Source organism: Maylandia zebra, linkage group LG6, assembly GCF_041146795.1.
Source record: "Maylandia zebra isolate NMK-2024a linkage group LG6, Mzebra_GT3a, whole genome shotgun sequence".
Taxonomy (NCBI): Eukaryota; Metazoa; Chordata; class Actinopteri; order Cichliformes; family Cichlidae; genus Maylandia; species Maylandia zebra.
The window spans coordinates 11730332-11744293 of NC_135172.1; the positions used below are offsets into that span (position 1 = coordinate 11730332).

At 40.1% G+C, this 13962-nt stretch overlaps 1 protein-coding gene across 1 annotated transcript; it reads right to left on the bottom strand.

The window, feature by feature from the left end:
- Positions 1 to 7156: 7156 nt before the first annotated feature.
- LOC101464507 (B-cell receptor CD22) lies at positions 7157 to 11513 on the bottom strand. Its single transcript, XM_024800807.1, has 9 exons — positions 11296 to 11513; positions 10702 to 10992; positions 10385 to 10618; positions 10175 to 10279; positions 9850 to 10068; positions 9055 to 9396; positions 8422 to 8767; positions 8269 to 8326; positions 7157 to 7683 (listed from the first exon to the last, which is right to left on the bottom strand). Exons 1-9 carry the CDS (start codon positions 11348 to 11350, stop codon positions 7546 to 7548), a joined length of 1788 nt encoding a protein of 595 aa, XP_024656575.1. The 5' UTR covers positions 11351 to 11513; the 3' UTR covers positions 7157 to 7545.
- Between the last annotated feature and the right edge of the window lie 2449 nt (positions 11514 to 13962).

A 13962-nucleotide genomic window follows, 5' to 3' on the forward strand; every position in this document is an offset into this window, starting at 1 on the left:
ATAACAGCTTCAATACTTCATATGTGTTGTGTATGTATATTGTTCTATGCAGTATCTTCCATTACTGCTCCTAGAACTGCACGCTTCTGTACAGAGACCCTTGATGTTCTGCCTGGAATCTGCTGAAGCCACTCATCCTGATTTGGGGTGGCAGCTCCTCATGCTTCTATTACTACTAAGACAATTTGGACTTTACCTCCAGTTGGTCCTTAAGCCCCTGGTACTCCTTGATTTCATTGTGTTTCTGATTTCTGATCTTGCTGTTAGCTAGAATTGACACATTTATCCAACTATGGTCCTCTCGTCCTTGCAAACCACAAATTGGTCTGGTTAGTTATATATTATATATATCATATTATTATATTATGTTATATATATTCTGTATAATTTTGTCTTTATATGACCCTACACCCTCCTGAGAACCAGCTGTGGCGAGAATAAGGCACGGCGGGACCACGGAGTATCATTCGGATATGTACATCTCACCACAACACACCCAAACCCCTGAATCCCCGTGTTTTAACTAGGCGGGCGTGATTAAGGATGCCGTGCAGGTGCATCCGCCCTCCCTTCACGGCACCGCAGACCACGCCCCACCACACCAGCCTATTCATTTATGGCCTCTGTAATGGACATTTGTTTTTGGTCACATTCACAATATATGGAAACACAAGTCCATTTTATTTATAAAAAAATGTGTGAAAACAGAATGACAAGTTGCTAATACAATGACATGAGTGACATGTGTGATCACTCCAGCTTTACATGTTCTCTCCTCTGCCTGTTCCTGTAAAAATAGCAAAAATTAAAAAAAAAAAAAAAAAACCCTGACCCTAAGAGCAATCATGTGTCCCGTTGGTGCCATTCTAGATTGCTGGTCAGAAAGATTTCTGGTGCCAGTAAGCAAAGAGACAATGCCCCGAGATAGATTCATTTTAATTATGCAACACCTTCAATTTGATGACAAGGACACGCGGGCAGAACGGGTGAAAACAGATAAATTTGAGGCAATCTCTGACATCTGGACACGCTTCAATGAGAACTGTGCTAAGAGTTTCATTCCAGGAGAACACATGACCATAGATGAACAGCTTTTCCCTACCAAGGTTCGGTGTCCATTCACACAGTATATCGCAACCAAGCCAGACAAATTTGGGATCAAGTTCTGGATGGCCACGGATCTGGAGACCAAATATGTCTGCAGTGCATCTACTTGGGAAAGGACCCCAGTCGTCAGAAGGAAGAGAGGCTGGCAGAGAACGTGGTCATGAAACTAGTGGAGCTGTTTTTGGATGATGGGAGAAACGTCACAACGGACAATTCCTTCACTTCACTGTCGCTGTCGCACAGACTACTGCAGCGCAAAACAACGTTACTTGTGCCAAGTAACGTTGTTTTGTGGACTTTATTCACCGTGCCGGTGAATAAAGTCCGCCGTGAACTTCCTCAAATTGCAAAAGACACTGCACAGCGAGAGGAATTCTCCACTTCAGTGCTTAGAAGTGGCGGTGTCTCCTTCACAATTTATGGACCTAAAAAAACCAAGACTGTGTGTGTTCTTAGTTCCATGCACTAAGATGTGACGATCAGTGACGGCAGAAAGAGGAAACCCAAAGCAATAAGAAACTATAACCACATGAAGGTATGCGAATGTGTGTATAATTTTACATCAGTGCTACAATGTTTTCTGATGTGTGCTATACAGGCCTATAGAAAAAACATATACTCATGACTCTCTCTCTCTTCTTTTACAGTGTGGTGTAGACGTGTTGGACCAAATGGCACGCATGTATTCTGTAAGAGCAGCAACACGCAGGTGACCAGTAGCGGTTTTCTACAATATGCTGAACCTGGCGGTGGTGAATGCCTACATTTTGTATAAGGCATGCACAGGGCGGACAGGCAAAAGAAGATTGTTTCTGAGTCTTCTAGCTAAGGAACTTTGTTGCCGATTCAAGCAGCACAAGAAAATATTAGCACAGAGTGTGTGTGTGTGTGTGTGTGTGTGTGTGTGTGTGTGTGTGTGTGTGTGTGTGTGTGTGTGTGTGTGTGTGTGTGTATACACCGTGTATACAGAAGGTAATCAAGGCCTTTTACAGCACAGGAGAACTTGTCTGTTGAATAGCTTTGAAATGAAAATTGTTGATTCTTGTAATTTCTGCTTTCTGAGATGATAAATATAGTTTTAATGAGTCACTTTGACATAATGTATGTAATTTTATTTTTGGTGTTTGGTGTTAAGAAAAAGGAGTAATTAAATATGGCTTGCTAATACATGTATTAACCCTTTAAGACCTACCATAGAACCAAGTCCGCCAGAGCTTATATTATATTTTTACCTGCTGTGGAGCCATTTTTGGGAGCATTTCAAGTTGCTATACATCAATACAACCATTATAGCCCAGATTTTAATAATATGTATTCATTAAGTGCATAGTAATTACATAAATTGCAAAAAAGTGCAATAAACTACAAAAAAAATTGAAAATCGTTTTTGCTTTTTTAACATATATTTGTAGTTAGAGAAATTTAAGAGGCTTATCCCTCAAAACTGTAAATACAAAAAAGTTGCACAAAATAGTTTCCCACCACAGGAAATTTATTTTGAGTGTCTTCATAGTTTTATTTTTGAAATACACCAATTTTTATACACTGCAGGAAAAACGAAAATAAATATTATACTGCAAATTTGCAAAAAAGCAGCATATGCATCAAAATAAACAATTTCCAGCAGTGCAATATGAGTCCTAAGCATCCCAGAAACGACACAGAAAGTCATAAAGTCAAAGATAACTTTTAAAAAGACGAGTATAGGCTCTGAGGGCCTGATAGTAAAAAGGACTACATTTCCGCGAAAATGACGTCACTTCCGGTTTCGGGCAGGTAATGGCGGAAATGCAAAAGTTCGCGCTGACGTCTATTCCAACGTAGGAAGTGTTATGAACAGCTGATCGGACCGGCACAGCGTGTTTCTGGAATATTATGTTTTTGTTCCTGCAAGCGCTTTTTATGCAGTTTTTGCAAAGCTTTATGTGGAAGGAAACCATGACCTAGGACAAGCTGATGGCATAAGATGTAAGTACAACTCCTCCGGTTTCATATGCAAAAAAAATTTTTGCGCTAGCTTACTTGGTTGCAGAGCTACCGGGATTTAAAAATAGTTACGCAAAACAGAGCGTGCCCGCTCCGATCGGCTGTAAAGGGTTAATAAAGGTAATATGTGAGCTTTATATTTTTTGAAGAAAAATGAGATCAAACTAATATATTAGAGGTTTGGTGGAAGATGTTTGCTTATTTGTGAAAACTTCACCTCTGGGATATGTGATGGAGCACGGCTGATCTACTGATGTCTGCCTGTAAGAACATATTTTCCCTTTAGCATAGGTCACACTAAAGCAGGTTGCTGTGATGGAACCTAGAAACAAAGAAGTGATCCTGATTGTAATGATTTGCTGTATGACCCATTCTGTTTGTTTTGTAGCAACCATAAACATCATGACTCACCCACAGAGACTTCAGAGGCTCTGAGATCTTTGTAGCCTTTGACAGCACAGGAGTATGTGACTGCTTCCTCACTGCTGAGCAGCTCTTGGTAAAAGTGTGTTTGCATCACTCTCTCTCAGGTCATTGATGGTTAAAGTTGGGTTTTTCTCTTCAGACATGTTGTACGTTACACCAGGGCCGGCCCGTGGCATAGGCCGTATAGGCAAATGCTAAGGGCGCCGTCCATCAGGGGGCGCCACGCCAGTGCCACAAATGTTGAAAAAAAAAAAAGTTGGTACTATTATTTCTAAATACAAAAAATAATCCCACGTTAATTAAAATGCAAAGTAAAGCTTATTTAATAGAAATATTATTTGTTACAACATTACACTACACTGCTGATGTAGGGGGGCTCCACCTAAAATCTTGCCTAGGGCGCCAGATTGGTTAGGGCCGTTTCTGCGTTACACGTACAGAGAGCTCACTCTGAACTTACTTGTAACCATCCGAGTGTACAGTGAACCATTTTCTGCTTGAACTCAGATGTTGATGTGATCAGTGCAGATCCACTGATGGACCTCTGAGACCACAGTAATAGTAATTAATTAGTTAATTAATTAATTAATTAATCCAGCATAAATTCAGATTATTAATTTACTAAATATGTAATGAGTAAGTAACGTAAACCTTACTTAATAATCACTTATAGCTAAGATGTACAAGATGAAACCCAGAAAAGTTTAATGAGCATCTTTCAAAAAATTCATCTTCATCTTCGAAGCATAAAGTTCACAAAATCAAAGAAAGGGAATAGAAAAGACATAAGAGTCAAAGAAGAAATCTCAGCCTTTTACTGGTGGGAATTTTAAATGTTGATTATCACCTTAGTAAATATACATTACTTTTTAAAAATTTGTGTTATGATTTTAACGGTTCTTCCTCTCAACTGATGTGGTAGTGATAGTCAGTTTTGCCAGGAGATGGCAGCGTAGCTTAAGTAAGTGTTGCTAAAACCAGTCGAGATATTCATGAATAAATTTAAGTGAAGCTTTGAGCTCCTTTTACCCCTTAGCTGCAGGTGCATCTACGAAAAACATGAGTTTGAATTCTTTACTGGTAACTGGTCAAGGTGTGAGCTTTACCTCAAAGTCAAGGTCACCAGGAAGTTTAAAAAATAAATTAATACAGATTTTATACAGCTTATTCTTCTGTGATTTGTGAGTACAGAGGAAATGTATACTGACTGTGACATCATCATTTGACTGTTGCATTCCTTCTCTTTTCTTTTTGTCTCGTTCCTCATTCTCACTCCAGCAGTTTCAAAAGGCATCCAAGTCACTGAAATTTTCCCTTAAGCTGTGCAATAAAAAGAACCTTTAATACAACCAGACCATCAAGAATATATTAGGTGCAGCTGAGATGATGGTGATGATGAACCAGTTCTGAGTCCTCTGAGTCTGGGATCAAGATTTTTACCTTCTGTTCCATCCACAATAATGTACAAAGTGATAATACCTAAAATAGAACATTTATTAGAACTGAACACATTTATTTGTGTCCAGTGAAAAGTTCCTGGATTTTAGTACGCCTGATTTCAGACAATTTACTGGTTTGCTTGCCTTTATATGAAGCTAAATCTGACAAAGTTTTGAGGCTTCCTCTTATTTGGTGTGAGAGAGCCTGACAGAGACAAAGTGTCTCAAGTTCAAGAGCTGCTAAGTCTTTAAATATCTTAGTTTCAGTTCCTATAAGGAACTGCATCATCGCAGAAGAATTTTGGCCAACCCTTCTTTACAGCATTGCTTCAGTTTGCAGACATGTTTTTATGCACATCCCTCTTAATGACTCAACACAGTTTTTCCATCAGGCTAAGGTAAATGGCCTGCATTTGTATAGCGCTTTTCTAGTCCCCAAAGCGCTTTACACTACATTCAGTCATTCACCCATACATTCACACACTGGCGATAGCAAGCTACATTGTAGCCACAGCTGCCCTGGGGCGCACTGACGGAGGCGAGGCTGCTGGACACAGGCGCCACCGGGCCCTCTGACCACCACCAGTAGGCAAACATGGGGTTAGTATCTTGCCCAAGGACATTTGGTATGCAGCCAGGATGCAGCCTGGGATCGAACCACTGACCTTCTGATTAGTGGCTGACCTGCTCTGCCACCTGAGCTACAGCCACCCCTAAGGTCTGGAAAGACTGGACTGGACCATTGCAACACTTTGATTCTTTTCTTTTTAAGCCATTCTGTTGAAGATTTGCTGCTGAGCTTGGGTTCACTGTCCTTTGTATGACTCATTTTACTCTAGGCTTTAGCTGTCAGACAGAGGACTTTAAAATATTTTAGAGTCAAATGTGAGGGCCATGGCCACCTCAGTGACTGGAAGGTCACTGAGCTCCGATACACATATTATGAATATACTTCATTTTGTTTGATTATTTATTTGAATCAAGTTTAAATCACGTTGTCGTTGGTTTAGGACGCCTTAGCTGCACAGCAGCTTGTGACAATCAGAAGCCACACCTTAGCTATTAAGAGTGGCTCATGGTCAAAGTTCCCATTCATTTTACCTGAATCCCTGAATATCTCACTTCATAATCATTTATTTTCTTAATACATTAATTTCAACTTCCTGTGTCTCTTCCTCACTTTTTTATTGGGATTGTTGTCCCTACAAAAGCACCCCACTGTGACTGTGAGGGCTTGTTAGTAGTTGTTACTGATTGTACTGCTGACAGTGCAGTGACAGCAGCCCCAACAGCTAACATACCGATTCTTTTGATTTTACTATTTTTTCTTTTTGTTTTTTGTTTTCTCTTAACTTGTCAACTCTTATCCTTTCTCATTTCTTCAAAATTAAATTCTGTTCTTCAAGGTGCGTATCGCAGATACGTGAGGGCCCGGGTGCCTTAAGATATATGGCGTAGCAGCAGTTCAGCTGCCCAGTTCAGCCCTGGTGTCCTGGTTCTGTGTAGGCAAAACTGCCCATATCATCAGCCCTCGTTCAGTGTATATGACTTGTGTGCTTAATTAGTTTGAGATGCTCTCCAAATGTGGTGCTGTTCATTATTTGTATTGACCATATTTGTTCAGTCTTTTTCTAATTGCACTTAGATGAATATTAATATTTAACATGCTAACTGAGGCCTTTGGAGTCTTGTAGTTCCTGGGGGGATTTGCAGTTTCTCTGAGCCTTATGTGGTCTGACTGGGGTGAATTGTCTGGGACGTCTACCCCTATGAAGATTGGCAACTGTTTTGAATGTTTTTCACTTGTCATCTTTGTTTCATCTTTCTCATTGTATAATGATGGACTTCAAATTGTGTGAAGAAAACACTTTAGTGTTAAAGAGTCCAAATCTGGTACTTAAATACAATTGAGAGGTCATACAGAACAAATCATGTCAAACAGTGAATCTGCTCTTTACTTAAATAGTTCATTCCTACCTGAAAGGCTGAAAAAAGATTTTAATTTTGTGAGTCTTTCTCCAGACAAACTGCATTCAAAGCAGCTCAGTTAAACATGTGACATGGCTACACATTATTATATGTTCATCAAAAACCTGACAGTGCTGACAATGAAAGCAGAGACAGGGGACAGTGTTAGTGGTTATTTTGTGGTACAGACAAAAACCTAACAGAAGACAAACCTGCGGACACAATGGCTTTGATGTTTTTATTAGTGACACCCAAAGCACACAAAGTAATACAATGTCTAACAAAGTTATTAAAAATAGCACCCTTTAAGTGGGTGATCAGTAAATGCACACTCGTGGGCTTTTGGACATAGCAGAATTTTTAAACGGTTGCGTCATTTTTTGCAGGTTTTTGTGACAGACGTACATCATTACCAAATATGTTTTAATTCAAAAGCTTGAGAATTTCTACTTGAGCTTTTCAATTTCAATTGATTTCAATTTCTACTTATTTCTACCTTTATTTTATATTCCAATGAAGAAAGTGTAACCCACAGACAGATCCAGATGCTGCAGTTTCTCTGCTGTGATGGTAAAGTAATATCACTGGAGTTGAAATCATCATGGTAACAAACGTTTCTTTATTGAGCATACAGTGGCTCAATGGTGGAGTAGAGGTCAGCTGTGTGGTTCTCACTGAAGTGCAGTCTGCTGTAGTGATGATCATCCAGCTCTGCTGACTGAGCTGAGATGTTTTCATACATGGAGTCAACGTTCATCTGAGGAGACGAGACAGTTCTTATAAATTTATATCAAACTGCATCAATAACTCATAGCTGGTTGTTTGTTGTTTGTTACATTGTCACTGTACTGCACTGTCACTGAGATTCTCAAATAGAACCTGTCTGACAAACTGAAACAAGTTAAGAGACCTAACCCCCCCAAAAAACAACCTCTAAAGAACTTCAGGTCTCAATTGTGTCAATTAAGGTCAGAGGTCATGATATAACAATGAGAAACAGACGGGACAAAAATGGCAATGAACTCAAAAATTATTTTTCCTGTCAGTGGTAAACATCACGACTGTTCAATGTCCAATCAATTACAAATCTAGTTGAAGATGATATTAATGTAATGTGTGGTAAGGATTGCTGATGTATATCTGACTTATTTGATACAATGATGAACATGAACATCGGGTGTAGGTAGGGACACTGAAAAGAATGCTACAGTTGGTTACTCAGAAAAAGGCAGACATAATAAGTTTAAGCTTTTTTCCAGAATAAATGATCGTGTGAGGAAAAAAGGAAAGATGAGGGGATGTTTTTCTAACACAGCAGAATTATTTGAATCTTATTTCGTACCTGCTGCACTGATTCTGACATTTCTCCTCTTGGAGACTGACTGGAAGTCTTCTTTTTTCTGTTGCATAAAAGAAACAAATCAGTGAATGGGTAAAACATTTCACATCACACTTTAAACATAACTGGTCTTAGAGATAACACAGTAACGTTCACCTGATCCACCAGCAGACAGTGAGAAGTATTAAAACCAGCAGAGCTGCAGAAACTCCTGCAGCTGCTGGTGTCCATGTTCCTGTGATACTTTGGACAGTGAGAGTCTTTGGAGCAGAGCTGATATCTTTGTTGGTTTTCACAGCACAGGAGTAGCTTCCTGCATCCTCCCTGCTGACTGGGTCTAGGATCAGATGTTTGTTCTGGTTCTCTCTCGGGGTCAGAGGTCGACTGTTCAAGTACCAAATGTAGTTTGTGTTGTCAGTCAGAGGACAGCTGGTGCTGCAGGTCAGTGTGACTCTCTGACCCTCTGTCACCACTGCAGAAGGACTCATCTTCACTCTCAGCTCTGAAAAACACTCAGACTAGTCAGTAAATGTAACACAAAGTAGTTCTCATTAAAGATAAAACAAGATTTGGTGCTTTTGGTTTTCACTAACTTCTGAAGAGTGCAAGAAGCAATAAAAGGCAAATATCTGTAGCCTTTTGACTAAATAAAATATTTCTTATCGCATCATCAGCTGAGGAAAATTCATGCATTTTCATCTTGTTAATTCAGCTGAAAGCATTGCAGAGGATTTTGTGTTGACTGTTATTTTTATTATTTTTATACGAAGAAAGACAAACCATAATTACCTGTGACAATCAGAGTAACTCCAGGAAAATCAAACTCTTTCACTTCTTCATTTCCTGTTGTGATGGTGAACCTGTATTCTGCTGAGTCATCTCTCTTCAGCTTCTTTAATCTGAGGATGTGTTGGTTCTTCATGCTGTCATCATACTCCACATGATCTGCATCCTCAGTCAGGTTCCTCCTGACGTCCTCCTCAGCATTTCTCTTGACTTTATACCAACATTTAGACTGTATCTGCTCGTAGTCAGGATGTGAGTATTTACTGGAGATGTTGACTGAAGATCCTTCCAGAGCACAGATTCTGCTGTGGACATAATTCAACGCCCAGCAGGAATCACTAACACCTGAAATATCAATGAAACAGAGAAGAGATATTTTAACTTAATTAGTCAAATCAGTTTATTTCTATCACATATTAAAACACAACAACAAGTAAAAAGCACTTTAAAGTATACTTATAATAAAAACAACCAAATAATTAACAAAAGCAATAATAAAATAATAACATTAAATATATATAAAAGAAGAAAGAAATACACTGGGCAAAATGACAGACTGAGTTACTCTTGGGTGAGACTGAAAAAGCTGAGCAGAAGTCAGGAGATGAATACTGTTAGTATCATAGATGAGCAGATCTGAAGAGGGAGAGTTTTGGATCTGCAGCTGAGAATTGTGATGTGATCACCAACGTTTTAAAACTGATCCTGAACTTTACAGGAAACCAGTGTGATGATTAGTCATAATTGCAAGAAGTGGTGGTAATACTTTGTAAGTGGAGAGACAATAAGTTTACTCACAGACGTCAGCAGAGCGAACATCCTCAAGACCTTTTACAGCACAGGACAAACTGTCTGGCTGAGAGATGTGAACTAGAATCTGTTTTCCCTCCTGCACTGTAGGCTTTCTGGTCTCATACCACACAAAGGAAATCAGAGGCTCAGTCAGAAAACAGCTGCTGTTACAGGTCAGTCTGATGATACCTCTGTGTTCAGCAGGAGTCCTCTGGACATGAATTTCTGTTGGGAGATGATGAACACATTTTCCACCAGTTCATCTCTGTCATGTCAAATAAATTAAGAAATAAAAATGAAGTTTCAAAGTGCAGTTTGTCCAGAACTTCACCTCTGGGATATGTGATGGAGCAGGACTCGTCCACGGATGTCTGCTGAGAAGAACACATTCTCCCTTTAGCATAGGTCACACTTAAGCAGGTCTCTGTGATGGAACCTGAGAAAAACCAACAACTTTCCGTAAATTCATTAGAGTCTGAAGAGTAAAGTGTTTGTGTTTAACATCTCATAACATGATGAGGAGGTGTCCATCATGACTCACCCACAGAGACTTCAGGGGCTCTGAGATGCTCGTAGCCTTTGACAGCACAGGAGTATGTGGCTGCTTCCTCACTGCTGAGCAGCTCTTGGTACCAGGGAGACCAGTCCTCATAGAGAAACTCTCTGTTCTTGTACCAGATGTAGGCTGCAGGCTTTTCAGTCAGAGGACAGCTGCTGCTGCACATCAGTGTTACTGTCTGTCCCTCTGTGGCAGGAATCACCTTTACCTGCAGCTCTGAGAGGTCACATGACCAACATGAATACACTGATCATTCATAAAATCATTCATTTGTGATGCATTTGTAAAAAGAACTGTACCTGTAACTTGGAGATGAATTCCACTTTGTTGGCACTTTGATCTGTCAGCAGTTTTAATGCAGCAGTAAAAATTTGCATCTCTCTCTGTCAGATTATTGATTGTTAGAGTGAAATTACTCTCTGCTGACATGCTGTACTTTACATGTGTTTCCTCTACTGAGAACATTATCTTGGAGACAGTATCGTGTCCAGTGTACCAGCCATTTCTTGCAGTGGGATGTTGATGTGAGCAGGGCAGATTCACTGATGAACCTTTCAAGACACAGATGCTGTTTGGTTTTCCCTGAACACCTTTAACACAACATGTGATTAGAAAACATGGTGAACATTTATGCTAACTTTCTTTTCTGTGCTAATCTGTGATGACAGCATGTTACTGTAAAAGATCACAATCTGGTGCTTTGATACACTTGACAGTTCAGAACTTCAAAACAAGAAAAAATCATGTTAACAGTAAATCTCTTAAGTGAGGTTTTTTTAGGAAATTCACTTTAATTTAACTTCTGAGAAAAACTTGTAACTTTCTGCATCTTTTTCTAGATTCCAGAAACATCATCACAGTCATCATGAGGAGGAGAAACAAATTATTCCTACCTGACAGACACAGAATGAAACCCAGAAACAAACATCCAGCTTCTGCCAACAACATGGCTGCTGTAGATTTTCTCTTCTAATCAAAAAGTTGATTATGTGAATATAATTTAGTCCTTGCTATGACTTCTGTTAATATCAAAATTTATGAAATATCAGAAATGTGAATAAATGTTCAAATTCATGAGCTGCCTAAGAGGAAAACCTGAATACAGAGCTGATTTCAGCGTGTCTGCAGGACAAACACGTTTTAACACGACCAAAGTCACTTCCTCCTTTATGATAATTTTTTTTTCACAACAGAGCCCTCTAGTGAAGAATGCATGTTTGCAGCAGCTATTGGACTCTTACTTTTGAATTTATAGTGGGGTTTTTTTGTGTATTGTCACACTTCTTGTCTTTGTTATTTTTAAAATTTACAAAGCATCCCAATTAAATATGCTACATGACCACATTTCATTACATTTTCATCAAAAAACCCAAAGTTGTTACTATTGGCAGAGTAACAACAATGGTGCGGCATTAATGGTTATTGTGGTGCAGAAAAAGAAACTTACCAGAACCACTAACAGGCGTGATATTTTTATTTTTCAAAATATCATTTCATTTCATTCATCTGTAAATATACTTCAGTAAATGAGCAGTAAAGGTAGTCTATTGCTATATATAATAAATACATGTGTGTTTTTATATATTACTAGTATACTCACCTTTGTAAAGTCTAAATTAAAAAAAATCAGACCAAGCAGATTTACTGATAAAGATGCAGTGACTGGCCTATATTAGTATACAGAAATAGAAAAAAGAAGAAAAACGATTAATCTTTTTCTTTATAACACATCAAATGTCTTCACTGGGTCTATACTTCATCCATGTTTGGACGAGAGAGAGAGGGGGGGGGGGGGGGGGGGGGGGTATTATATGAATGGTAGCAGTGTGAGCCTCTAAAAGCTGTGTGTACTGTTCAGTAATATTCGTACCCTCTTTTACTCTGTTTTATTCATACTTTGTGGGAACCAAAATTTTCATTCATTTTATCTCAAATATCTTTAGCGTTTCTCTGAATTTCAATTTTCTATCACTGCTAAGATGGAGCTGTTTTCAGGTCGTGATTAGGCAGGAATCACCTTTACCTTCAGCTCTGAGAGGATATGCATTCATCGATGTGATAATCATAAAATAATCACTGTTTGCAAGCATCATACTGAAACAATGAGTTTAACTCTCCTGTGTTCTTGGTTGTTTCTATACTTGTTGCAGTAGTAAATGTTTGCATCACTTTCTCTCACATCCTTGATCACCTGTGTGGGGAAGCCATCAGACACGCCCACGACCCTGGTTTCGTCTGTAGAGAACATACTTGTTGCCCTGCTTGTGCATAGTGTACCATTTCCAGTTGGACTTTGCTTTATCTGACCTTTTAATCCATAGATGTTTTAGATGTTTTTTGTGTGTCCAGTCATCCCTTTACCAGAAACTTTCATTAGCAGACATCAAAGTTTTTAAATGAAACAAAGAAGTGAACCTTAAAGAACATGTATGCTTTCCTGCTTACATGTTCTAAAAGCATGGCTCTCCTCAACCTTCTCCTCATCCTTCAACTTTATTCAGAAACATTGATGGTACAGCTGTTTTTGTATGCCTAATCACTGTCATGACAACAAGGTAGGTTGTTGTTTTGTAGGTGATGACAGATGGCGTTAAGTTATTATATAAAAATGTCCTTCCTTCTTTAGAAGGAATTCATCTTAGTAAAAGAAGAAGAGGACATAGCGTGACAAGAAAGGAACCTTGGTACTGTATGAGGAGGACAGCAGTGGGACAGAGAGGGTGAGGCTGCTGGAGGACATGTATCAGAACAGTAAAACAGAGGTGAGGTGTGTGGTTGGGGTGAGAGATGGATTCAAACACAGACACACACACTGTAAGACTTGGCCCTAATGTCTCCTCAAATCGCACACTGAGCACTGGCTCCCCACCGGGCTGTGTGCTGAGCCCCCTCCTGTATTTTCTCTACACCCACCACTGCAGTTCGACCCACAACAACAAACTCATCATCAAGTTTGCTGATGACACCACAGTAGTCAGACTCATCTCAAAGGCAGAGGAGGCAGACTACAGAGAGGAAGTCCTGAAGCTGGCAGCATGGTGTTCAGAGAACAACATGCCAGTGAACACTAAGAAAACCAAAGAGGTCATTGTTGACTTCAGGAGGCACAGCACTGACATACCTCCCCCCCCCTCCTTTACATCCACGAGGACTGTGTGGAGAGGGTCCACTCCTGGTTCCTTGGTGTCCTCATCTCTGCTGACATCTCCTGGACAGATAACATCTCAGTGGTCATCAAGAAGGCCCAACGTTCGTCGGGGGGTTCCCCAGGAGCATCTTCCTTGGGTGGCTCAACCCGGGGTAGCGGTCATGGCCTATTAGGGGCTCTGTTGGCTCTTAGGTGACGGTTTCCTCGTGGCTGCGTGCAGCATGGCTAGGGGAGGGTCTGTGCTGACGGACGTGGGTTACTGACCTGGTAGCCTGGCTGCCCCTGGGTGGGTCTGGGACGGGCGTGAGGTTCTGGGGGCGCTCCGTCTCTGGGCTGGGGCCCTGGCTGGGCCTCGGGGGCTTGGGTCCTGGTTGGTATGTTGCTGGGGTTGTGGGCGGGTGGGTGTATGGGG